This window comes from Pristiophorus japonicus, chromosome 4, assembly GCF_044704955.1.
Source record: "Pristiophorus japonicus isolate sPriJap1 chromosome 4, sPriJap1.hap1, whole genome shotgun sequence".
In the NCBI taxonomy this organism is placed as follows: Eukaryota; Metazoa; Chordata; class Chondrichthyes; family Pristiophoridae; genus Pristiophorus; species Pristiophorus japonicus.
The window spans coordinates 255,065,077-255,091,543 of record NC_091980.1 but is presented as its reverse complement, the minus strand read 5'-3'; the positions used below and the strand labels follow the sequence as shown (position 1 = coordinate 255,091,543).

The window sequence follows — 26,467 nt, the reverse complement described above, 5'->3', positions numbered from 1 at the left end:
TAGTTTATGGTTTAAAACATTGAGTTTAAATTGTAGTTTAGAAACCCGTTCTGAAGTACAAGGGTGTGTTTTGTTATTTCTGTATTTGTTTCACTGATGTAGAAAATGTAACATTGCCCAATTTGATCACTTACTCATTTTAAGAACTCATGGCCAAAGAAATTGGACTTAAACCTCAAGCATCAGAGAACACTGTACTATTAATACCAGCATTTAATTAATTTGATAACTGCTACAAAAGTTACATTTTTTTTTAAAGCCTACAGAAGATGAAGTATTGAATATTAGTTCTGAAATGCTTGAGTTTTGCCTTGAGTAAAATTTTACAAAGTGTAGCATCAACTCATTTTTGGGCTATATATTTTGTAATTTTCTGATAGGTTTCATAAATCTCATTGTATCTTCAATTCAGGTTAGTAGATGCGTGTTAAAGTATGGAGCTTGCTACTTTATGGTAAATTCCATTAAGTACAGTTCTGCATTGCATTTCAATCATTTCCATTTCCATGTGTTCCACTTTCAACTACAAGGGTGCTGCAAAACATGAGCTGAAGAGGCTGCTGTCTTTCATTTGGTTTGCAGTCTTGTATTAAGTTTAAATGGAGGATCAGATTTTCTGAGATGGGACAGTTGCAGTCAGTAGTCCGAGAGTAATGTTAGTTATCACCCAAATGTAAACTTTGAGAACACAAAGATTAAAGTGAGCCTTTGAACCGCTTAGCTATGAAGCTGTAAATACGGCAGCATGTTTCAATTGTGCCCAACACATTCCTTTTTTCCTACAAATGGTGTGAGTGATGCATTTAATGTAAAACTTGGTGTCCTTTTGTATAGGTTTGCGAGGATGTGGAAATGGAATGTTACATTACTATGCTATGTACATATCAGCTCATTACCTGTGTAGGCTGTTCAACAAATATGTATCAAAACTGTTATGCATGTTAATTTCCAGTTTCTTCAGTCTACAACAAATCTTTATCAAAGAGCTGTAATTTGACTATTGTAAATAATGAAACTATTTAAAGACTGATATGAAAAAGCAGAAAATGGAATTTATTTTCTATTTTTAATTATATACATACAGATATAAAGTATTTTGTAATGTCTTGCTTGAATTATCAGTACATTGTAATCTTGACAGTTTTGTTGCCTTAATTTCATGGGGTGGTTAAATGTCATTAATATTCTTCAGTCCAATTGGATGGTGGTTGTAGTCATGGTCATCTGACAATTTTATTGATTGGCAGTTAATCATCACTTGCTTAAAACAATTGACTTGCTTGTTAGAAGTCATTACAAAATGGAACTGCTCTCTGTCAAGGATCAACTTTAACAGGCCAAAGGTTGGTTTGTACAGTGTATTATGAACCAGTTTAAAAACTGTTATAAATTTTTGCTGTAGAATTTAATGTAGAGCACTTGTGCTTCTTTTGGCTACGTGGGTCTATATATTTTGAAAAGCTGCTTTGCTGTTAAGTGAAAATTTACAATTCTACCATCAAGCTCCATTAAACACCAGCAATATATGGAACAGTTTAAAATAAGCCACCACAACAATTTTTTTTTCAGTTCTGGTATTCTTTGTTTTGGCATCGCTTGAGCGTGCAAGACAAATACAACTTTAAATATCTTTCAGGACCATTGTTTAATAATTTCAACAATTATTTTTTCAGCATAAGTATTTCAAAGTTTCTAAAAAAAGGAAATAAATAAATATATTTTTTCTTTGCCTTTTGTCAATCATTGTCTGACTGGATTCTACCCTACTTTTAAAGCACAAAATTTGATGATGGGTGAAACTTCTAATGTGTTTTGCTGTTCATGTAAGTTATGTTCAACTATTCCCAAGCTTCAAAGTAGAGCCCAATCAATCGGGTTAAACCTGTGTAAGTGTCTAACTTTGTTCAAATGCATGCATTCAAGATTTGCAGCAATTCAGTGATTTGTCTCAGTACCAGTTACTATGTACTGTTTTCCAGTTGTGTTACAGAAACCTGTGCCCAGTCTCTAATAGCATGCTTTCAATTAGAAGTCTGGCCTTTTCTTCTATATAAGGCTGATATAGCCAAGCAGAGAGCTGCATCATCATAAGATCACAGCTACTGGTATGGGCGATCTCTTGAACAATTACACTCTTTAGCTGCAGTTCTTTGTTGTACATCTCCGATAACTGAACTGAGATTTCATCTGAAAACAAAAAGCAATTACAAATGAGTAACGTGCGGAGTCTTAAATTCTCTTGTACTTTTAAATCTACAGCAGGAGAACTTTATAATTTCCAGTCTAAGTTAAATTCCCATCTATTATTGCTGAAGCAGTTGCCAACATTGTTCAGTTATATTGTTAGTTCAGTTGTTCAAAAAACTGTTATGTAAATTCTCTTCACTCAGCTGGTCAAGGCAATTAGTAGCTGAACCTTAAAGTCTTTAGTCTGTGCCAATTTAGCTGTGATAGGGGAGGGTGATAGGTGTGCTACAGTTGGCCTCAATGCCTCTCAGGTGGGGAAAGCCTTGTGGGTTTCTGCACCTGATTGCTATGCAGCAATTAATGCTGGAAGTATGTAGGCATGGTCATGAGAAGGCAGTATTGGGTTAAATTTATAATTTGCCCTTCAACCCCAGTTAACTAGCCTGCTGATTATTATGAGCTCAAGAATAGCTACTTCAAGTTATGAGAAGATAATGAGTTATGAGCAGCGTCGGCGAGAGGTGCGTCGGAGGCGTGAATTCCGGGGTCGGCGAGAGGCCTATAAAGGCCGAACGTGGCGGACGTCGGGAGCAGCGTCGGAGGCGCTTGGAGAGGCGCGGGTTCCGGGGTCAGCGAGAGGCCAATAAAGGCCGCGAGAAGTGTCGGAGAGGCGTGAGTCCGGGGTCGGCGAGAGGCCTATAAAGGCCGCGAAAGGCGTCGAAGTGCGTCGGAGAGGCGTGAGTCCAGGGTCGGCGAGAGGCCTATAAAAGCCCAGCTTGTGCAGCTATAGGGAGAGGGCAAAAAAGTAGAAAAAAACAAAGGTGACATCACAGCCAAGGGGGTAAGTGATTGGTGAGTAGTTTTTCTTTTTTCGCTTCTGTAACAGTGAGTAAACTTTAGCGTTGCCAATTTAAGTGGATCTAAGGGTTAAGTCATGGCAGGAGAGCTCGGTCACGTGATATGCTCCCCCTGTACCATGTGGGAACTCAGGGACTGTCCCTGATGACGTGTGCGGGAAGTGTATCCGCCTCCAGCTCCTGACAGACCGCGTTGCGGAATTGGAGCTGAGGGTGGTGGATTCACTCTGGAGCATTCACGATGCTGAGAATGACGTGAGTAGCACGTTTAGTGAGTTGGTCTTACCGCAGGTGAAGGGTCCACAGCCAGCTAGGGAATGGAAGACCAGCAGGAAGAGCAGTGCAAGGAAGGTAGTGCAGGGGTCCCCTGCAGTCATCCCCCTGCAAAACAGATACACCGTTTTGAGTACTGTTGAGGGGGATGACTCATCAGGGGAGGGCAACAGCAGCCAAGTTCATGGCACCGTGGCTGGCTCTGCTGCACAGAAAGGCAGGAAAGAGTGGGAGAGTGATAGGGGATTCAATGGTGAGGGGAATAGATAGGCGTTTCTGCGGCCGCAACCGAGACTCCAGAATGGTATGTTGCCTCCCTGGTGCAAGGGTCAAGGATGTCTTGGAGCGGGTGCAGGACATTCTGAAAAGGGAGGGTGAACAGCCAGTTGTCATGGTGCACATTGGTACCAACGATATAGGTTTTAAAAAAAAAAAAAGGGATGAGGTCCTACAAGACGAATTTAAGGAGCTAGGAGCTAAATTAAAAGGTAACACCTCAAAAGTAGTAATCTCAGGATTACTACCAGTGCCACGTGCTAGTCAGAGTAGAAATTGCAGGATAGCTCAGATGAATATGTGGCTTGAGCAGTGGTGCAGCAGGGAGGGATTCAAATTCCTGGGGCATTGGAACCGGTTCTGGGGGAGGTGGGACCAGTACAAACCGGACGGTCTGCACCTGGGCAGGACCGGAACCAATGTCCGAGAGGGAGTGTTTGCTAGTGCTGTTGGGGAGGCATTAAACTAATATGGCAGGGGGATGGGAACCAATGCAGGGAGACAGGGAAACAAAAAGGAGACAAAAGCAAAAGCGAGAAAGGAGATGAGTAAAAGTGGAGGGCAGAGAAACCCAAGGCAAAAAACAAAAAGGGACTGCAGGAGGGGTCAAAACTAAAAATCATGGTTTTAAAAACTAGTATTAAAACACTACCTAAACACACGCAGCATTCGAAATAAAGTAAATGAGTTGACGGCACAAATCATTACAAATGGGTATGATTTGGTGACCATTACAGAAACGTGGTTGCAGGGTGGTCAAGACCAGGAATTATACATACAGGGGCATCGGACGATTCGGAAAGATAGACAAGAAGGGAAAGGAGGTGGGGTAGCTCTGTTAATAAAGGACGATATCAGGGCAGTTGTGAGAGATGATATTGGCTCTAATAAACAAACTGTTGAATCATTGTGGGTGGAGATTAGAGATAGTAAGGGGAAAAAGTCACTGGCTGGCACAGTTTATAGGCCCCCAAATAATAACTTCTCGGTGGGGCGGGCAATAATCAAGGGAATAATGGAGGCATGTGAAAAAGAAACTGCAGTAATCATGGGGGATTTTAACCGACATATCGATTGGTCAAATCAAATCACACAGCGTAGCCTGGAGGAGGAATTCATAGAATGCATACGGAATTGTTTCTTAGAACAGTATGTTACAGAACCTACAAGGGAGCAAGCTATCTTAGATCTGGTCCTGTGTAATGAGACAGGAATAATAAACGATCTCCTAGTAAAAGATCCTCTCGGAATGAGTGATCACAGTATGGTTGAATTTGTAATACAGATTGAGGGTGAGGAAGTAGTGTCTCAAATGAGCGTAATATGCTTAAACAAAGGGGACTATAGTGGGATGAGGGCAGAGTTGGCTAAAGTGGACTGGAAACACAGACTAAACGGTGGCACAATTGAGGAACAGTGGAGGACTTTTAAGGAGCTCTTTCATAGTGCTCAAAAAATATATATTCCAGTAAAAAAGAATGGATAACCAAGGAAATAAAGGAGAGTATCAAATTAAAAACCAATGCGTATAAGGTGGCCAAGGTTAGTGGGAAGCTAGAAGATTGGGAAAATTTTAAACAACAGCAAAGAATGACTGAGAAAGCAATAAAGAAAGGAAAGAGATTACGAAGGTAAACTTGCGCAAAACATAAAAACGGATCGTAAAAGCTTTTACAGATGTATAAAATGGAAAAGAGTGACTAAAGTAAATGTTGGTCCTTTAGAAGATGAGGAGCGGGATTTAATAATGGGACATGTGGAAATGGCTGACACCTTAAACAATTATTTTGCTTCGGTCTTCAGTGGAAGACACAAAAACCATGCAAAAAATTGCTGGTCACAGGAATGTGGGAAGGGAGGACCTTGAGACAATCACTATCACTAGGGGGGTAGTGCTGGACAGGCTAATGGGCCTCAAGGTAGACAAGTCCCCTGGTCCTGATGAAATGCATCCCAGGGTTTTAAAAGAGATGGCGGAAGTTATAGCAGATGCATTCGTTATAATTACCAAAATTCTCTGGACTTTGGGGAGGTACCAGCGGATTGGAAAGCAGCTAATGTAACGCCTCTGTTTATAAAAAAAAAAAGGGGGCAGACAAAAAGCAGGTAACTATAGGCCGGTTAGTTTAACTTCTGTAGTGGGGGAAATGCTTGAAACTATGATTAAGGAAGAAATAGTGGGACATCTAGATAGGAATAGTGCAATCAAGCAGACGCAGCATGGATTCATGAAGGGGAAATCATGTTTAACTAATTTACTGGAATTCTTTGAGGATATAACGAGCATGGTGGATAGAGGTGTACTGATGGATGTGGTGTATTTAGATTTTCAAAAGGCATTCGATAAGGTGCCACACAAAAGGTTACTGCAGAAAATAAAGGTATGCGGAGTCAGAGGAAATGTATTGGCATGGATAGAGAATTGGCTGGCTAACAGAAAGCAGAGAGTCGGGATAAATGGGTCCTTTTCGGGTTGGAAACCAGTGGTTAGTGGTGTGCCACAGGGATCGGTGCTGGAACCACAACTGTTTACAATATACATAGATGACCTGAAAGAGGGGACAGAGTGTAGTGTAACAAAATTTGCAGATGACACAAAGATTAGTGGGAAAGCGGGTTGTGTAGAGGACACAAAGGCTGCAAAGAGATTTAGATAGGTTAAGCGAATGGGCTAAGGTTTGGCAGATGGAATACAATGTCGGAAAGTGTGAGGTCTCCTGGGGGGGGGGGGGAAATAGTAAAAGGGAATATTATTTGAATGGGGAGAAATTACAACATGCTGTGGTGCAGAGGGACCTGGGGGTCCTTGTGCATGAATGCCAAAAAGTTAGTTTGCAGGTGCAGCAGGTAATCAGGAAGGCGAATGGAATGTTGGCCTTCATTGCGAGAGGGATGGAGTACAAAAGCAGGGAGGTCCTGCTGCAACTGCATAGGGTATTGGTGAGGCCGCATCTGGAGTTCTGAGTGCAGTTTTGGTCACCTTACCTAAGGAATGATATACTAGCTTTGGAGGGGGTACAGAGACGATTCACTAGGCTGATTCCGGAGATGAGGGGGTTACCTTATGATGATGGATTGCTCTGCCACTCAACAAGATCATGGCTGATCTGGTCATGGACTCAGCTCCACTTACCCGCCCGCTCCCCATAACCCTTAATTCCCTTATTGGTTAAAAATCTATTCATCTGTGATTTGAATACATTCAATGAGCTAGCCTCAACTGCTTCCTTGGGCAGAGAATTCCACAGATTCACAACCCTCTGGGAGAAGAAATTCCTTCTCAACTCGGTTTTAAATTGGCTGTATTTTGAGGCTGTGCCCCTGAGTTCTAGTCTCCCCGACCACTGGAAACAACCTCTCTGCCTCTATCTTGTCTATCCCTTTCATTATTTTAAATGTTTCTATAAGATCACCCCTCATCCTTCTGAACTCCAACGAGTAAAGACCCAGTCTACTCAATCTATCATCATAAGGTAACCCTCTCATCTCCAGAATCAGCCTAGTGAATCGTCTCTGTACCCCCTCCAAAGCTAGTATATCCTTCCTTAAGTAAGGTGACCAAAACTGCACTCAGTACTCCAGGTGCGGCCTCACCAATACCCTATGCAGTTGCAGCAGGACTTCCCTGCTTTTGTACTCCATCCCTCTCGCAATGAAGGCCAACATTCCATTCGCCTTCCTGATTACCTGCTGCACCTGCAAACTAACTTTTTGGGATTCATGCACAAGGACCCCCAGTTCCCTCTGCACCTCAGCATGTTGTAATTTCTCCCCATTCAAATAATATTCCCTTTTAATGTTTTTTTTCCCCAAGGTGGATGACCTCACACTTTCCGACATTGTATTCCATCTGCCAAACTTTAGCCCATTTGCTTAACCGATCTAAATCTCTTTGCAGCCTCTCTGTGTCCTCTACACAACCCGCTTTCCCACTAATCTTTGTGTCATCTGAAAATTTTGTTACACTACACTCCGTCCCCTCTTCCAGGTCATCTATGTATATTGTAAACAGTTGTGGTCCCAGCACCGATCCCTGTGGCACACCACGACCCACCGATTTCCAACCCGAAAAGGACCCATTTATCCCGACTCTCTGCTTTCTGTTAGCCAGCCAATTCTCTATCCATGCTAATACATTTCCTCTGACTCCGCGTACCTTTATCTTCTGCAGTAACCTTTTGTGTGGCACCTTATCGAATGCCTTTTGGAAATCTAAATACACCACATCCATCGGTACACCTCTATCCACCATGCTCGTTATATCCTCAAAGAATTCCAGTAAATTAGTTAAACATGATTTCCCCTTCATGAATCCATGCTGCGTCTGCTTGATTGCACTATTCCTATCTAGATGTCCCACTATTTCTTCCTTAATGATAGCTTCAAGCATTTTCCCCACTACAGATGTTAAACTAACCGGCATATAGTTGTCTGCCCCCTTTTTTAAACCGAGGCATTACATTAGCTGCTTTCCAATCCGCTGGTACCTCCCCAGAGTCGAGAGAATTTTGGTAGATTATAATGAATGCATCTGCTATAACTTCCGCCATCTCTTTTAATACCCTGGGATGCATTTCATCAGGACCAGGGGACTTGTCTACCTTGAGTCCCATTAGCCTGACCAGCACTACCCCCCTAGTGATGGTGATTGTCTCAAGGTCCTCCCTTCCCCCATTCCTGTGACCAGCAATTTTTGGCATGGTTTTTGTGTCTTCCACTGTGAAGACCAAAGCAAAATAATTGTTTAAGGTCTCAGCCATTTCCACATTCCCCATTATTAAATCCCCCTCCTCATCTTCTAAAGGACCAACATTTACTTTCATCACTCTTTTTCCGTTTTATATATCTGTAAAAGCTTTTACTATCTATATGTTTTGCGCAAGTTTACCTTCGTAATCTATCTTTCTTTCCTTTATTGCTTTCTTAGTCATTCTTTGGGAAAATTTTAAACAACAGCAATCTTCTAGTTTCCCACTAACCTTGGCCACCTTATACGCATTGGTCTTTAATTTGATAATCTCCTTAATTTCCTTGGTTATCCACGGCTGGTTATCCCTTCTCTTACCACCCTTCTTTTTCACTGGAATATATTTTTTTTGAGCACTATGAAAGAGCTCCTTAAAAGTCCTCCACTGTTCCTCAATTGTGCCACCGTTTAGTCTGTGTTTCCAGTCTACTTTAGCCAACTCTGCCCTCATTCCACTGTAGTCCCTTTTGTTTAAGCATCGTACACTCGTTTGAGACACTACTTCCTCACCCTCAATCTGTATTACAAATTCAACCAGACTGTGATCACTCATTCTGAGAGGATCTTTTACTCGGAGATCGTTTATTATTCCTGTCTCATTGCACAGGACCAGATCTAAGATAGCTTGCTCCCTTGTAGGTTCTGTAATATACTGTTCTAAGAAACAATCCCGTATGCATTCTATGAATTCCTCCTCCAGGCTACCCCGTGCGATTTGATTTGACCAATCGATATGTAGGTTAAAATCCCCCATGATTACTGCCATTCCTTTTTCACATGCCTGCATTATTGCCTTGAGAAGTGAAAGGATAAACAATTTTAAAACAGTAGGTTGCACTCTAATATCTGCACTAAACAGATGGGTTATTCACTTCGGGGAAGAGTAATTTTAAATACTCCCTAAATTACACACACTCCTCATTTGCCACACTGATTACTCATTAAATTACAAAATCAATAGAAATGTGTTATTGCCTAAAATTCCCTTTTGAATTGCATTGCATCAGCTTCTGATGAATCAATTTGCAATTTAGTTGCCATTCCTCATTAAAGAATGTCTACACCTTTACAGAAGTGGAATGAGGTAGTAAGGAAACCAAGTGACTTATTCTACAATTTATTATTCCAATGTAGAGAACCGATTATAAAAGTAAAAAAAAAAAGACTGGCACATTTCTGTATTTGACACTAAAATTACACTTACAGAAATATTTTGTGGGCCATGTGTGAAAGAGGGGCAATTCCCTTCCAGTTTCACCATATTGGTAGTTATCAAGGTCATGTATTCCTTTCATGGTTGCAGATAGCCTCTCCATCTTTAATGCCACTTTGATCTGAAAAAGATTATACAAGAATTGCACCATTTAAACTACACATTGGCTTCTTTAGGTAAGTGGGTTTGATCTTGCCAGTGTACTCAATGAAACAATTAGTGTTATTGATCATGGATACCTTCAATAGCCTGACTAGCACAAACTTACTTAAATATCTGCTTGATAACTGCAAATTGTCGTAAAATAGTAAGACAAATGTTGAAAATTTCTTTACTGCTTATATTGGTGAATGGTTTATCTAGGAAGCTTGGGAAAGTTATTTCAACTATAATTTGTCACAAGGTACAAGTTTATTCCTTGAGTAATAGTCTTAATTTTAAAAAGTCATTTTCAGAAAACATATCTAAAGCTGAGCTCAGGTCATTGTGGTAGATCAGGGAATCTGTAACAAAATGGTAATACAAAACACCACTGCAGCACGTAGAAAGCTGGATGCAGGATTTTCTGACCGATTTATTAATTATAGCCCCATATATATGACATTTTTATATAGAGATAGATAAATATAAAATGGTTCAATTTAAGTGTTACAAAAATATCAACTTTTTGCTGGAAGAGATTTTCCCTCAAGTAGGTGCAATTGCCTGGTATCTAAGAAATCTGCAACTTTGTAATGTTTTGGTAGTGAACTTCCACTTTGCTGTATGCAAGATCTTATTCTCTATCAACTGTTTTTTAAAAAAAACAGTTCACTTCAGCATTTTTCTGTAAAAGGTCACAGGAATATACAGTTTAGTTCAACAATGTTCAAAAATTCGATTTTGGTTTTGAAAACTCATTGCAGCTTCTGGGGTAGTTTAAACAAAATAAAAAGCATTTTTGGTGGCTTAGATTGCAATATACTTGAGGGTTTTAACCATTTCACAATTTAATTATCTGCATTAAATATGAATTGATCCCATTGATGCTCCTACATCCAATTTATGTATCTCTCGCTACTATATGCTTCAAAATGAAGCTTATTCTAACACAGCAAAAAGGGTTGGCATAATCTGATTTACCAGATCATTCAAGTATTGGTTTTTCAGCAGACACACTTCTGCCCTAGGCCAGCAAAAGAATCTGGTTCTGAGTGGCTGTGTTTCATCAGCAGTCCAGAAAAGATCCAGCAGCTAAGCAATGCTCTGTAGTGACAAGTTCTGCAAACAGTTTACTGCCACCTTGCACAGGAACAGACAGTGGTCTAGAAATTAGATTTGTGTGTAAAATGGGCACCTACGGATCCAAAATGGTTCTTGTCCCAGACTACAAGTGCATCACTTATCATAGTGGATAACCCTTTTTGTAGGTGTCCTGAGCATACTGGAACAATTCAAGAAATTCTCATTTAAATAAGGGTCCTCCATTGGCTGTAGGCCCCTTTTGTGAAATGGTTCTGCCCCAGCACCTGAGTTGCCACATAGCAACTCAACCTGTAATTCATACTTGTAACAGTCAGAAGGAGCTTGTGTATTTATTTAAAAGGCTCACTGCTTCATATGTGTTAGGTGCTAGTTTGTCTTTGACTGCAAGTTAACTTCTGGGCTTTTTTTAAGGCTATTTTCTATGTTGAAAAAGTGGATTTTTTTTTTTACATCAGATCAACTTTGTACTGGTGGTGGACTAATGTCTATTAGAAATAGTTGATTCCAATCATGGGTGGATGTGTCGGTCTGTCTTTTGGGCGAGAGGAGGAGGGGGGCACTGCAGAGGAGATTTTACCTCCAGCAGGTCTTCAGGGAGACTTGTACCCCAACAGCAACCAATGTGTGAGGCGCTTGCACTTCAAGGAGCTCAGTCACCTGCTGTAGCCACAACTGGAGCTCCAAACAAGGGTATAGATAATACTGCCTGGGGCTATCAAGATCACAGTGGTCCTTAACTTTTATGCCACAGGGTTATTCCAGCTGCAGCAGATGACATCAGTTTTCTATGTATCGCTACGTCAGGGGCATCACTTAGGCTCTCTACCTCAGGAGGAACATGTGTATCACATTCCCCATGGACAGAAAGAAGTAGAACTAGAGTGGACTAGGCTTTGCCTGCATTGCAGGCTTCCCCAGGGTCCAAGGTGCCCTAGACTGTACCCATATTGCCCTGCAGCTCCTTATCACTAGCCTAGCCTTTTTAAATTAATAAAAAGGAATACCACGTCCTGAGTAAGCAGATCTGTGCCTGGTTTGCTGGGTAGTCATTCATTCATCCAGCATCAGTCCTCAATGCTACCTTAATTCCAACCAGACAGTTATGTCCCAGGCTGGCTACTTTATGACAAGAGATACCCACTCTCGACAAGGCTCAGGACTCCAGTCAGTAACACAAGCAGACACAGCATGCCTGCAAGAAGAGCTATGCTGCCACCAGCAATATCATGGAGTGGTTCATTAGCATGCTCAAGTAATTCTTTCTGGACCATTCAGGGGGTATTTTGCAGTACACCCTAGAGGTTCCTGATTTGTGGTCACATGCTGCGTAACTATGCAAGAAGTAGAGGACGAGGTCCATGATGTCGAGCATATCCTCAAGTGGGGATAGGATATGCAGGCATCTGCTGCCTCCTATTGTGTGAAACCATCTCCTGCAAGAAAGAAGGGAGTATGTTAGTGACAACATTTTGGAGCTGTTTTGAGAATGTGCCAATTGTTGTTGAATAATGCTGATGTGATGTGCAAGATGTGAAGGTGAGGGTTCCAATAGTACTGAGAGGAGGAGATGTGGTGCAGTGATTAAAGGAGAGTGACAGGACGCCGGTTAGGGGAGTGTTGCCAGTAGTGGGGCTGCAATTGGTGCAGGTGCAAGCCTTCAGTCACCTAAGGGAGAGTGTTTGAAGACTAGGACCTCAAATCTGGCACCAAGCTCCTGGTCTACAGGGCAGTAGTGATACCTGCCCTCCTATATGGCTCAAAGATGTGCACTATATACAGCAGATACCTCAAAGCGCTGGAGAAGTACCACTAGTGCTGCCTCCGCAAGATCCTGCAAATCCACTGGGAGGATAGATGCGCCAACATCCCATCGAAGCGCTGACCACACTTGACCAGCTCCGTTGGGCAGGCTACATCGTCTGCATACCCGACACGAGACTCCCTAAGCAAGTGTTCTACTTGGAATTCCTACATGGCAAGCGAGCCCTAGGTGGGCAGAGGAAACGCTTCAAGGACACCCTCAAAGCCTCCTTGATAAAGTATAACATCCCCACTGACGCCTGGGAATCACTGGCCCAAGACTGCCCAAAGTGGAGGAAGAGCATCTGGGAGGGTGCTGAGCACCTAGAGTCTCGTCGCCGAGAATATACAGAAACCAAGCGCAGACAGCGGAAGGAGCGTGCGGCAAACCAGGCTCCCCACCCACCCTTTCCTTCAACCACTGTCTGCCCCCCCCCGTGACAGAAACTAATTCCTGCATTGAACTGTACAGCTACCCGAGAACTCACTTAAAATGGATGCAAGTATTCCTCGATTTCGAGGGACTGCTTATGATGATGATGATGTACAAGCAGAGAGTAATTGAGATGAGGTATAGGATTCCTACCTTGACAACTCTTCAGCCATGTCCTGGGAGCTAAGCTCCTTGCATTGACCTCCTCAACCACCTCTTCCCACTAGCGATAGAGGTGTTGTCTGGAGGGAGAGACAGGATCTCCCCCACCCACAAAAAGGCCTCCAAAATAGCATAAGAGAACTTGAGGACCCGATACACACTTAGCCATTTCTCAATTTGTTCCCTGCTGTCTGCAGCCATAATGTACATTCCCTTAAAAAAAGAGATGCTGGTTGCTATTTAGTGGCATCTTTGAAGTCCATTCAATATGGGAGGGAACACATCTCACTTATGAAGTGTAGACAGCTTGGGTACAGATCGGCAGGGAGAAGACTTAAAGGCAGCAAAATAAATACAGCCCATCAGCACTAGCAAGTATCCCACTGCTTGTCCAGCCAGGTTCACCCTACCCATTAGCAAATATGCTTGCAGGATTATCTGGAAGTTAGTGGGAAGAATCCCAGCCCATGAAAGGTCCATTCCTCCAGGTTCCATTAGTGAGCCAGTTGGTCAATCAGTAGTACTGCGAACCTGCCTGATTCAGGTATCAAATTACTAGGTCTACCACAGAGGGTTGATTTGGAATCTTGGAGACACCTCAACTCCAAGCAGACCCTTGTTAGCCCATGTTCTCTTCTCTCCCCCACCCCCTCCTCCCAATCACGCAACCCTTCCAAACTGACGCAAGAAGAACCTAGGATAATTTCCTTCCATTTCCCCCCCCCTCTTCCTTCCTTTGCTCTGAAGAAAATGTTCTTGACCTCAACTTATTATTTTCTGATGTGAAACCAAGGTTAGCTACACAAGGAGAGTAAGGAATTATGGCTATTGGCTCGATTCACTAATCTGATGTCCGAATCATCCTCAGCTTAATTTTTTTAAATATATAAAACTTGTTTCTTGCTCTAAGCAGTTTCGGCTACGGATTGGTCCATACTCCACTCTATGCTACTCTTTCTGGTAGCCATGTGGATAAACTAATTTAAATTACAATTCTATTGAAAGGCCAGGGCTCCGCCAGTACAGCAACTGGGCAAATTGCAACCATACTTTGACAGTCCTACTTTGGTAAAGATAAACTAAGTTTTTCCATTCATTCATTCAAATTCATACCATTTTGTCAAGGACATTGAGCAATTCAGTGCAACATTCCTCCAGTTCTTTGTTATACTGAAAGCTGGCCTTCCCACAATTCACGCTAGTGTCCTCTACTTCAAATGCTTCACTTTCTCTCCTAAAGAAATTAATACACAAGTAGAGCATCAATATCATGAATAGTTTAGATAGTGGACAAAATGTTCTGTTTAATACTAAATAACACTACAAATGTACAAGGAATAAATCTGCCCAGATTCAATTTTTAAATAAGAGGTATAAAGTGCATGTGGTCATTAGTGCCGAGCTACCCAAAAATATATTATTGATTCAGGCTTTTTAAACATCATATTATAAATACCAACAAAAAACAACCACTGCCCTGCTCAAAAGAGAATGATCAAATAACATAGAATTGTTTGCTTATAGTTGTTTCCTTTTAAATTAAAATTGCCTTTGGCAAATAAATTTATTCCAGGACATAAAATTTGATTGAGGAAACAATCAAGTCTTATTAGCTACCAACATTTAGATTAATAATAATTTAATTACTTTTCACAATTTTAGTTAAGTCATATTTGTTGTTTTCCAAAGACTCTTGCAATGCAATAATAATGATGCCTTTAAAGTAGAAGAGGCACGAGGCAAGGAATTCATTTTGAATTAATCCGCCATTGAGGACGCGCACTTTAAAATCTTATACATTTGATATCTAACATTCGAGATTTAAAACTTTGCAAAGACAATGCTTACTGGTTGCTGAGTTTAATGTTAACAATTTTATTTGCTATTGAGAATCCTGTGTCATTCAACGTTTCCCATTTCAGCATGAAGTTATGCCAGTCTGCAGCATTGTCCTTTATTTTTCTGGCACTGTTGGTAGAGTCTGTTTTTCTTGGAGTTAAGCCTGAACTAGTACATGTATCTATTAAAAAGAAAGTCAAATACACCGGATTTTTAAATTCTGTGACAAGCCAAATATTATGAAATCAGCACATCTTAATTGAGCTACCATTAATAACCCAATGCTTAACTTTGCAGAGATATATTCAGATACAACAACAACTTGCATTTACATAGCACCTTTAACGTCCCAAGTGCTGCACAAGAGCGTTATCAAACAAAATTTGGCATTGAGCCACATATGGAGATATTAGGACAGGGCAGCTGAAAGCATAGCCGACAATGGTAGAGTGATTAAATTTGGGGATGCACTAGAGGCCAGAATTGGAGGAGTGCAGAGATCTCGAAGGGTTGTAGGGCTGGAGGAGGTTACAGAGATGATAAGAGAGGCCATGGAGGGATTTGAAGACGAGGATAAGAATTTTTAAATTGAGGCTTTGCTGGACCTTATGTAGCAAGCACAGGGGTGATGGGTGAACAGGACTTGGGATATGGGCAGCAGAGTTTTGGATGAACTCATGTTTATGGAGTTTGGAAGATGGGAGGCCAGACAGGAAACCACTGGAATAGTCAAGTCTAGAGGCAACAAAGTCATATGCATCTCGCTCCGTAACCATCCACAGCCCTTTCTCTCCCAATCTCTTCCACTGTTTACGTTCCCCTGGCTCTAATAGTGGGTGCGTTTTAGCCCTAATTACAAATTAACTGCTAGATTAAGCCACATACTATGCTTGCTCTCTGCTTTTCTCATTGAGATCCTGGATGTCTTATCAAACTTGCCTTCCAAATTCCTGGACTTCTCTGGACATCAAGACTTCGCTTCTGCACTGGACTACACAGCAAGACTCATCAGCTGTGTCACTGATCTGCTGCTTAAATTTTAAATCAGCTTGCAGCCCTTCTCCCACTGCTGCTGAGCCTGTGACTGGCCTACTGTTTTCAGCTTCAGCTAGTCTGGTTCCAGGCTCAGATTTCACTCTCCTGGGCCGAAGTGCATTTCTCCGCCGCTTCTGGATCTTATGGTGACCTGCAACTTCGCTGTCATCTTTCTGCCCCGCAACCGATTTTGCACATCTCCTGGATCTTCATTCCCACGGAAACACCTCCATCCTCTGATACTCTACCCTTCAAACAGCTGTTCGGTTTCATTCGCCCGCTACACCAGTCTCAACTTGTTCGTCGATGCTCCAGGCTGACTACCCTACCTATGTCAACTTTATCCCACCACAGAATCTCTGACTTTAACTCTGGACTCCCTCCTATTGTCTCCTTTCTATTCCCTGTTACTACCAGGATATATGTATCCTAATAATTGCTACCTAATTAGGTCTATGCAAGTTGAATTTAGTGTCCATTCACTTGCGCACTTTGGCTGCCACTCCGAACCCATCACTTCTATTTGCACTTTCTTTCTTCTTTTCTCTCTACCCCTCCTAGAACCTGTCATGCCTCCTTTCATTTCTGCCCTCCCAAATAGCTACCCTAACCCTTTAGTGCTCCTTGACCATCCTACTCTCCTGCTGTCGACCAGGCTTGACGCCCTCTTAAGCAAGCCTACAGCTTCCCTCGGTGTCTTTCTTGGCATCCTCCGAAGGGCCCAATCGAGGCAATCGTCACTACCTCCTTACGAGCAGCAACCCTAACTGCCCTATCCTATTCTCTCACTGATCTTCCCACCTAGCGTACCCGCTGGGGACTAATCTTGCCAATCTCCATCCCATCCAACTCACCCCTCCCAGTGCTGACCTTGTGGACTCTGCTAGTGGATCAGCTATCACCACCCCTCTCCGCATCTCCCTCCAGAATGTCCGTTCACTTGTGAACAAGGCCCTTGCCATCCATGAGTTTATTGAGGATGATTGTATCGACATTATGGTCTCGACAGAAAATTGACACCTTTGCCCTAAATGAAGCCTCCCCACTTGGCTATATCTTCCACCACTTGCTCCGCTCAGACCGCCATGGTGGCGGTGTGGCTCTCATCACCAAATCACACCTTGGTCTGTCCCCCTATTCCTCTGACAGACACTTTCTCCTCCTTTGAGCAACTCGCCTTGTTCCACCCCTCTCGCCTCTCATATTAGGTAGGAAAAACAGAAATGCAGAGTATTTTTAAAATGGTGAAAGATGGGAAATGTTGGTGTTCAGAGGGTCCTGGGTGTCCTTGTATACGAATCACAAAATTAACGTACAGCAAGCAATTAAGAAAACAAAATGGTATGTTGGCATTTATTACAAGAGGATTTGAGTATAAGAGTAAAGATGTCTTACTGCAATTATATAGGCGAGACCTCACCTGGAGTATTGGTCTCCTTACCTCAGGAAGGATATACTGACATAGAGGGAGTGCCATGAAGGTTCACCAGATTGATTCCTGGGATGTGGGGGGGGAAGGGAATTGTTCTATGAGGACAGATTGACTAGACTAGGCCAATATTTTCTAGAGTTTAGAAGAATGAGAGGTGATCTCATTGAAACATACAAAAGGTTTACAGGGCTTGATAGGGTAAATGCAGGGAGGACGTTCCCTCTGGCTCGGGAGTCTACAACCAGGGGTCTGACGAAGGGTCATCGACCTGAAACGTTAATTCTGCTTTCTCTCCACCGATGCTGCCTGACCTGCTGAGATTTCTAGCATTTTCAGTTTTTATTCCAGATTCCAGCATCCGCAGTATTTTGCATTACTATTTCTTGTGTTCTTATCTCCAATGAAGACACATTGCCTCAGATATGATTTTTTACTCAAAAAAAATTGAGGTTAACCAAATAGCATTGAATTTTTTTTGGTATCCTCCAAAATAAAACACGTAATTACTCACTGCATTTCAAAATAGGCCACTAAATGCTAAGCATCTTGAGGCAGCGGACCTGTGTGGGAGCAGCGGCAGGAGCAGAGGCAAGGTGGAGCGCTTAAAAGGAAGGCTCAACTGGCAACATTCGAAAGGGATGCCAAAGTTCAAAAGTGACGTCGGCACAAGAGAAGTAGCTGATTGGTGAGTGTTTTTTTTCCCTCTGTTAAGTTAGTATTTAGTCTTTAAATAAATGTTAGTTAAATCAACTGATTGCTGAGTAGTTGCTGGGTGTGTTTTGCTGAGGTTTAGAGTTTATTTTTGCTTGATAGTTTCAAGTCTGACTAGAGGGACGGCACGGCAGCTCAGTCCTGTGGATTGCACATCCTGTGGCATGTGGGAAGTCCTGGACACTTCGCACAGCCTGGATGACCACGTGTGCAGGAGATGGCTCCAGCTGCACCAACTCGAGCTCTGCGTTTTGGAGCTTGAGCGGTAGCTGGAGTCACTACGGTGCATCCGCGAGACTGAGAGCTACATGGATAGCACGTTTCTAGAGATGGTCACCCCACATCTTAAGAGTGTGCAGGCAGAGAGGGAGTGGGTGACCCCCAGACAGAAGAGGAGGACTAGGCAGGTACTGCAGGAGTCCCCAGAGTCCAACTCACTCTCCAACTGGTATTCCTCTGAGTACCGGTGGGGCGACGGTGCCTTTTGGAGAGTGCAGCCAGAGGCAAGACCACAGCACCACAGGTGGCTCAGCTGCACGGGGCAGGGAAGAAGAATAGAAGAGCTATAGTGGTAGGGGATTCTATAGTCAGGGGAGCAGGGTGGTATGTTGCCTCCCTGGTGCCAGGGTCAACGATGTCACCGAGTGGCTGCAGGGCATTCTGGGGGGAGAGGGTGAACAGCCAGAGATTGTGGTCCATACTGGGACCAATGACATAGGTAGAAAGAGGGATGAGGTCCTGCAAGCAGAGTTTAGGGAGCTAGGAGAGAGATTAAAAAGTAGGCCCTCAAAAGGTAGTAATCTACAGATTACTCCCAATGCCACGAGCTAGTGAGTACAAAAATAGGAGGATCGAGCAGATGAATGCATGGCTGGAGAGATGGTGCAGGAGGGAGGGCTTTAGATCCCTGAGGCATTGGGACCGCTTCTGGGGGAGGTGGGACCTGTACAAGCCGGACAGGTTGCACCTCAACAGAGCTGGGACCAATATCTTCGGGGGGGTGGGTTTGCTAGTGCTGTTGGGAAGGGTTTAAACTAGATTGTCAGGGAGAGGGGAGTAAAGCTGGAATTGGAAAGCAAAAATGTAGAAAGTGAATTTGAAAAACAGAGGAAACAAGCAGGGAAAAAAATGGTAAAAACACTAATTTAAAAGCTCTGTTTAAATGCACGTAGCATTCGTAACAAAATAGATGAGTTGACGGCGCAAATAGATACAAATGGGTATGATCTGATAGCCATTACAAAGACGTGGTTGCAAGGTGACCAGGACTGGGAACTAAATATTCTGGGGTATTTAACAATTCGGAAGACAGACAGAAAGGAAAAGGAGGTGAGGTAGCACTGTTAATAAAAGGATAAGATCAGTGCGTTAGTGAGAAATGATATTGGCTCAGAAGATCAGGATGTTGAATCAGTTTGGGTGGAGATAAGGAACAATAAAGGGAAAAAGTCGCTGGTGGGCATAGTTTATAGGTCCCCTAACAGTAGCTAGACTGTTGGACGGAATATAAATCAAGAAATAATGGAGGCTTGTAATAAAGGAACGGCAATAATCATGGGTGATTTTAACCTTCATATTGATTGGGCAAAGCAAATTGGCCAGGGAAGCCCTGAGGAAGAGTTCATAAGAGTGTATCCGGGATAGTTTCCTTTAACAGTACGTTGCAGAACCAACCAGGGAGTAGGCTATCTTAGATCTAGTAATGTGTAATGAGGCAGGATTAATAAATGATCTCGTAGTAAAAGATCCTCTCGGAATGAATGACCATAACATGGTTGAATTTCAAATTCAGTTGGAGGGCAAGAAAGTTGGTTCTCAAACCAGGGTCCTAAGCTAAAATAAAAAAGAGACTACAAAGGTATGAAGGCAGAGTTGGCTAAAGTGGACTGGTAAAGTAGACAAAAGTATGGGACGGTTGATGAGCAGTGGCAGACATTTAATGAGATATTTCATAACTCGCAACAAAAATATATCCCAATGAGAAGGAAAGACTAAGAGAAAGGATAACCATCCGTGGCTAACTAAGGAAATAAGGAACGGTATCAAATTGAGAACAAGGGCATACAATGTGGCCAAGACTAGTGGGATGCCAGAGGATTGGGAAATTTTTAAAAGCCAGCAAAAAATGACTAAAAAAATGATAGAGGGAAGATTGATTATGAAAGTAAACTAACACGAAATATAAAAACAGATAGTAAGAGTTTCTACATAAAAAAGGAAAAAAAGAGTGGCTAAAGTAAATGTTCATCCCCTAGAGGATGAGACTGGGGAATTAATAATGGAGAATGAAAATGGTGAACAAATATTTTATAATCGATCTTCACGGTAGAAAGCACCAAAAACATCCCAATAGTGGATAATCAAGGGGCTATAGGGAGGGAGGAACTTAATACAATCACTATCACTAATGAAGTAGTACTTGGTAAAATAATAGGACTAAAGGTGGATAAGTCCCCTGGACTTGATAGCTTACATCCTAGGGTCTTAAAGGAAGTGGCAGCAGAGATAGTGGATGCATTGGTTGTAATTTACCAAAATTCCCTGGATTCTGAGGCAGTCCCAGCAGATTGGAAAACTGCAAATGTAACACCCCTATTTAAAAAAGGAGGCAGACAAAAAGCAGGAAACTATAGACCAGTTAGCCTAACTTCTGTTGTTGGGCAAATGCTGGAGTCTATTATTAAGAAAGCAGTAGCAGGACATTTGGAAAAGCATAATTCAATCAAGCAGAGTTAGCATGGTTTTATGAAAGGGAAATCATGTTTGACAAATTTGCTGGAGTTTTTTGAGGATGTAACGAGCAGATGGATAAGGGGGAACCAGTGGATGTGGTGTATTTGGGTTTCCAGAAGGCATTCGATAAGAGGTCGCATAAGAGGTTACTGCACAAGATAAAAGCTCACTGGGTTGGGGGTAATATTAGCATGGATAGGGATTGGCTAATTAACAGAAAACAGAGTGTCAGGATAAATGAGTCATTTTCCGATTGGCAAACAGTGACTAGTGGGGTGTCGCAGGGATCGGTGTTGGGTCCTCAACTATTTCCAATCTATATTAATGACTTGAATGAAGGGACAGAGTGTAATGTAGTCAAGTTTTCTGATGATGCAAAGATGTGTGGGAAAGCAAATTGTGAGGAGGACACACACAATCTGCAAAGGGATATAGATAGGCTAAGTGAGCGGGGCAAAAATTTGGCAGATGGAGTATAATGTGGGAAAATGTGAGGTTATCCACTTGGGCAGAAATAATAGAAAAGCAATTTGCAATTTTTCTCCATTTAAATTATAAAGTGCTGCAGTACAGAGGGACCTAGGGGTCATTGTGCATGAAACACAAAAAGTTAGTGTGCAGGTACAGCAAGTAATCAGGAAAGCAAATGGAATGTTGGCCTTTATTACAAGAGGGATAGAATATAAAAGCAGAGAAGTCCTGCTACAACTTTACAGGGTATTGGTAAGGCCACACCTGGAGTACTGCGTACAGTTTTGGTCTCCGTATTTAAGGAAGGATATGCTTGCATTGGAGGCTGTTCAGAGAAGGTTCATTAGATTGATTCCAGAGATGAAAGGTTTGACTTAGGAAGATAGGTTGAGCCTATGCACACTGGAATTCAGAAGAATGAGAGGTGATCTTATCAAAACATAAGATAATGAGGAGGCTCAACAAGGCGGATGCAGAGAGGATACTTCCAGTCATAGGGGAAACTAAAACTAGGGGACATAGTCTCAGAATAAGGGGTCACCCATTTAAAACGGAGATGAGGAGAAATTTCTTCTGAGGGCTGTAAATTGTGGAATTCTCTTCCCCAGAAAGCCGTGGAGGCTGGGTCATTGAATATATTTAAGGTGGAGATAGACAGATTTTCGAGCGATAAGCAAGTAAAGGGTTATGGGGAGCGGGTAGGGAAGTGGAGCAGAGTCCATGATCAGATCAGCCATGATCTTATTGAATGGTGGAGCAGACTCAAGGGGTTACATGGCCTACTCCTGCTCCTATTTCTTATGTTCTTAGATGTGAGAGACGTGATGTATCGTAAATCTTTAAAATGGACCCTAAAAAGTCGTACGAAAGCTGTTTAGCAAGTTCCAAAGCAAAATACTTAAGCCATACCTTCCATTTTCACCACATCTGCGTTGCTTCAAACCTAAAGGTGAAATCACATTGCAAGTACTACAGCCCACAATAACCGGTCACTCTGTCGCCTTGCCTGGGGCGGCCCACAAATACATCAACATCACTTTCGGGGAGGAATGGCTGAGTGAAGCTGGAGATGAGTTTGATTGGTTGCAGAGCCTATTGTGGGTGGCGTTCAATAGCGACTCATTGGCGGAGCTGCCAAAAGAAAGGTAAGAACCTGAAGCCGATTGGTGGGGGCGTCCAGTGATGATGAAATTGGTGGAGCTATGATTGGTGAAGAGGTCCAGAAATGATAAAGGCGGCGTTATGATTAGTGGAGCAGTCCAGCGATGAAGTTGACAGACGGAGCTCTGATTGGTGGAGAGGTCCAACGAGGATGAAGACAGCCGGAGCTGTGATTGGCGGAGCGGACAATGAGTGACAGGCGTCGAGAAGCTGCGCGGTTTGCGGCGGCTCCGAAAGTGAAGGGGGATACACGTCAGACGCAACATGGCAGCTGGGGCGGGGAAGGAGAGCGTATGATGGCGTGAGGCTCGAAGGGTCGGACTGGGAACACTGTAAGTGGTGATGGGAGTCTGTGTGGCAGGAATAGGAAGCACTTCACCCACTTAGGCCTAAGGCGTTCGCGGGAGGAACAGGAATGGGAGTGTGGATAAGTGGGATCAGCAAAGCGTTATCACAGGGCCGGCTTAGGTACAGGAGACTCTCAGAGCCGGCAGTTTAAGCGGCAGTGAAAGGAAGTGTTTACAAAATGAGGTGGTGTTAAAATGCATTTAACAAATTTTAGATTGTAGGCAGAAGGTTGTAGGTTAAACGGTTATAATCTTTAAAAAAATAAATGTCTAATCACTTCATCCTGATTGAGTTGTGTGTCTAAAGATGTCTTCGCGTGACAGTTGCAAAATTGTTTTTATCCATGTATGTCTATCACAGCAACATTTATACAATAATGGGTGGTGTTATCTACTAAATTTAAATAAATAAATTAGCCAAAAAGTCTTTCAGTGCAAAATAACTGCAATATTCGGGAAGCAAATAAAACTGACCATCACAAGTACTTTGGCTGCTGTTAAACTTAAATTTTAAAATAGGTTAGTATTTTAAAGATAGGCCTTTCTGTGATCGCTTCTGACTGAGTGAGTTATAGAGTTCTTACAAATTGGAACTAAAGCTGTCCTGAAATAACTTCAAACATTCTGGCTGCAGACAATCACTAAGTGTTTGATTTAAACAGGATAAGCTGTACTTTATGAATATATTACATGATGGAGAGTAAAACTGCAGACCAGGCTTTAAATATTCACTGAATTCTGTAGCACCAATTGAAACATAGAGCGGAGTTAAGAACAACAAATTAAGATCAAGTATGGAATTTGTAACTACTTTCAGATTAGCAGCTAATGGATTTAAAAGACTCTTAAACTGATTTTAAGTGTGTCACACTACGTAAATGTCATTTTATCAGGTACTGTATATGACATGAGTAAGTGGCTCCCCAAAATGGAAGGGAAAGCCATGGAATATGAGTGGCAGAAATCAGCAGAAAAACTGGAGAGACAGCTACGGTCTGAGGTTATTTAACTCTGTATTCAGGCCAGAAGTTTGAAGAGTCTCCAGAAGTAAGATGCTAAATTATGTATTAAGTTTAGATGAGGCGGAGTAGGAGGACAATGATAGAAAGATCAAAGTTAGAACAGGAGGGGGGTTGAAACAACAAGTCGCATGGATGTCAGGATCATGCTTACTGAAACATTACAGGAAATCAGTTACCATGCTGGTCAGTTTTATTTCTGTATACTACTAAGTGGTTTTTCTTATAAGTGAAATTAAATCTAAGGAAACCAGGAAATATTTCCAAGGAAATGTAATTGAATAGTTGAATTGTGTTGTACTATTGCAGGAAATTGAAGATAAACTGTTAAAATAAAAAATAAGAACTTTTGTAGTTACCTTTAATTCAGCTGTTAACTTTCAATTCACGAGTTCAGTGTACGAATAAAGTACTCTCCTCCACCCACCTATCCTCCAGTTTTGGTAAGGACGACTGAAAGAGATGAGGCATTCCATAGATTTGAGATTTTTGCAGAGAATGAGTTGGAGCAGGAGAAATTAAATGGGGAATTCAGAAGAAACTTCCTTACCTGGAGAGTGGTGCGAATGTGGAACTCACTACCTCAGGGAATAGTATAGATGCATTTAAGGGGAAGCTTGATAAGCATATGAGGGAGAAGGGAATGGAGGGTTATACCAATAGTTAGTTGAGGAAAGGTGGGAGGAGGCTTGAGTGGAGCATAAACGCCGGCATGGACTGGTTAGGCAAAATGGCCTGTTTCTGTGCTGCATATTCTATGTAATTCTATGGTGCTGAGCGAGTTGCTTGCTGATCTTGATCTGGTCCTGGAATATGAGAAGTTTCAGTACTTTCAGAAGACTCTCACCTTGTACGACATACTTAAATATTTAAATTTATTCTTATGAACATAATTGTACAATTGCGTTTGAATTAATTGACCACTCGCACAACAAAAAAAAAAACAAAGTCTGTCAGTAGGGACCAACATAAAGGGTTTTTGTTGCTGTTCATTTCTGAATAATAAGGATTTAATGTTCATCTGCGCTGTTGCTATATATTTTTTTAATTCGGTGTTGACATTTATAATATACTACATGTCACTTTAAAGTTTAGATACTGTAAGCCCATGTTTGAATCTACCACTTTGCATTCCAAAACAATACAATACACAATAAGACAAGGTAGCCTTAATATTTATGTTCACACTGTTCAAGTAGCTTTAGCTATTGTACCACGGAATGAATCATTAAATGTTATAACATCCGTAGGGAATCAAAACCATAAGCAAATTCTTAGCATCTATCCAGTTATTCTAATACCAGTCTGAAGACTTTTTTTTGTCTTGTTATTTCTTGCAATCCATGATTTTTTCCAATCCATAATTTTTTACGGTGGTTAACAGATCCTGATTTACAGAACTTGCTGTTTTGTAAAACTGACATTGTGCTGTGCTTTTGTACATGTAGGACTGCATCATTAAAAATATTATTTTGGTGTAAAACTTGTGGTTGTATAAAACTAATGGCAGTCGACATGCACTTAGCTAATTTTCTTTCTTTCCCTTCTGATGATCCCACAAGTAGTCATTTTTAACTTGTGAACCATGACAAGAGTGTTGGCAGGCGATTCAATCATCCCATAATCCTTGAATATGGGAGTGGTGCCAGGGGTCTGGAAGATTGTAAATGTTACACCCTTGTTCAAAAAAAGGGAGAAGGATAAACCCGACAACTACAGGCCAGTCAGCCTTACGTTGATGGTGGGGAAACTTTGAGATAGTAATCTGGGGTAAAATTAATTGGCACTTGGAAAAATAGGGGTTAATAAATGAAAGCCAGCACGGATTTGTTAAAGGCAAATCTGTTTGACTAACTTGATTGAGTTCTTTAATAAAGTAACAGAGAGGGTTGATCTTGATATGTATATGGACTTTCAAAAGGCGTTTGATAAAGTACCACAATAGACATGTTAACAAAATTGAAGCCCATGGGATTAAAGGGGCAATGGCGGTTTGGATACAAAATTGGCTAAGGGACAAAAAGCAGAGGAAAGGTGGGAGGAGGCTTGAGTGGAGAATAAACACCGGCATGGCCTGTTTCTGTGCCATATATTCTATGTAATTCTATGGTGCTGAGCGAGTTGTTTGCTGATCTTGATCTAGTTCTGGAATATGAGAAGTTTCGGTACTTTCAGAAGACTCCCATCTTGCACGGCATACTTAAATATTGTTTTTCAGACTGGATGGAAGTGTGCAGTGGTGTCGCCCAGGGGTCAGTGTTGGGACTACTGCTCTTTTTGATGTATATTAATGACCTGGACAGGGCATAATTTCAGAGTTTGCAGATAATACGAAACTTGGAAATGTAGTAAACAATGAGGAGGATAGTAACCGACTTCAGGAGGACATAAACACTCTGGTGAAATGGGCAGACACATGGCAGATTCAATTTAATGCAGAACAATGTGAAGTGATTCATTTTGTTAGGAAGAATGAGGATAGGCAATATAAACCAAACAGTACAATTTTAAAGGGAGTGCAGGAAC

The 26,467-nt window shown here is 42.0% G+C and overlaps 2 protein-coding genes across 2 annotated transcripts in view; one reads left to right on the top strand and one right to left on the bottom strand.

The window, feature by feature from the left end:
• Positions 1-1,032: 1,032 nt before the first annotated feature.
• Positions 1,033-22,509, bottom strand: cinp (cyclin dependent kinase 2 interacting protein). Its single transcript, XM_070879347.1, has 5 exons — positions 22,324-22,509; positions 15,042-15,213; positions 14,307-14,427; positions 9,545-9,674; positions 1,033-2,187 (listed from the first exon to the last, which is right to left on the bottom strand). The coding sequence occupies exons 1-5, from the start codon at positions 22,328-22,330 to the stop codon at positions 1,985-1,987; spliced, it is 633 nt and encodes a 210-aa protein (XP_070735448.1). The 5' UTR covers positions 22,331-22,509; the 3' UTR covers positions 1,033-1,984.
• A 276-nt stretch (positions 22,510-22,785) lies between these two features.
• Positions 22,786-26,467, top strand: part of tecpr2 (tectonin beta-propeller repeat containing 2) — a 139,850-nt gene continuing 136,168 nt past the window's right edge. Inside the window, exon 1 of the mRNA XM_070879345.1 lies at positions 22,786-22,907. The gene's annotated coding sequence lies outside the window, so the exon portion shown is untranslated. The remainder of the gene's footprint in view (positions 22,908-26,467) is intronic.

What these genes read in the sequence shown, in the direction of transcription:
- cinp (XM_070879347.1), bottom strand. An exon ending in TCAATGTCCTTGACAAAATG is followed by an intron (nt 9,675 to 14,306) that starts GTATGAATTTGA and finishes AATCTTTTTCAG; the next exon opens with ATCAAAGTGGCATTAAAGAT. An exon ending in ATGGCCCACAAAATATTTCT is followed by an intron (nt 2,188 to 9,544) that starts GTAAGTGTAATT and finishes TTTTGTTTTCAG; the next exon opens with ATGAAATCTCAGTTCAGTTA.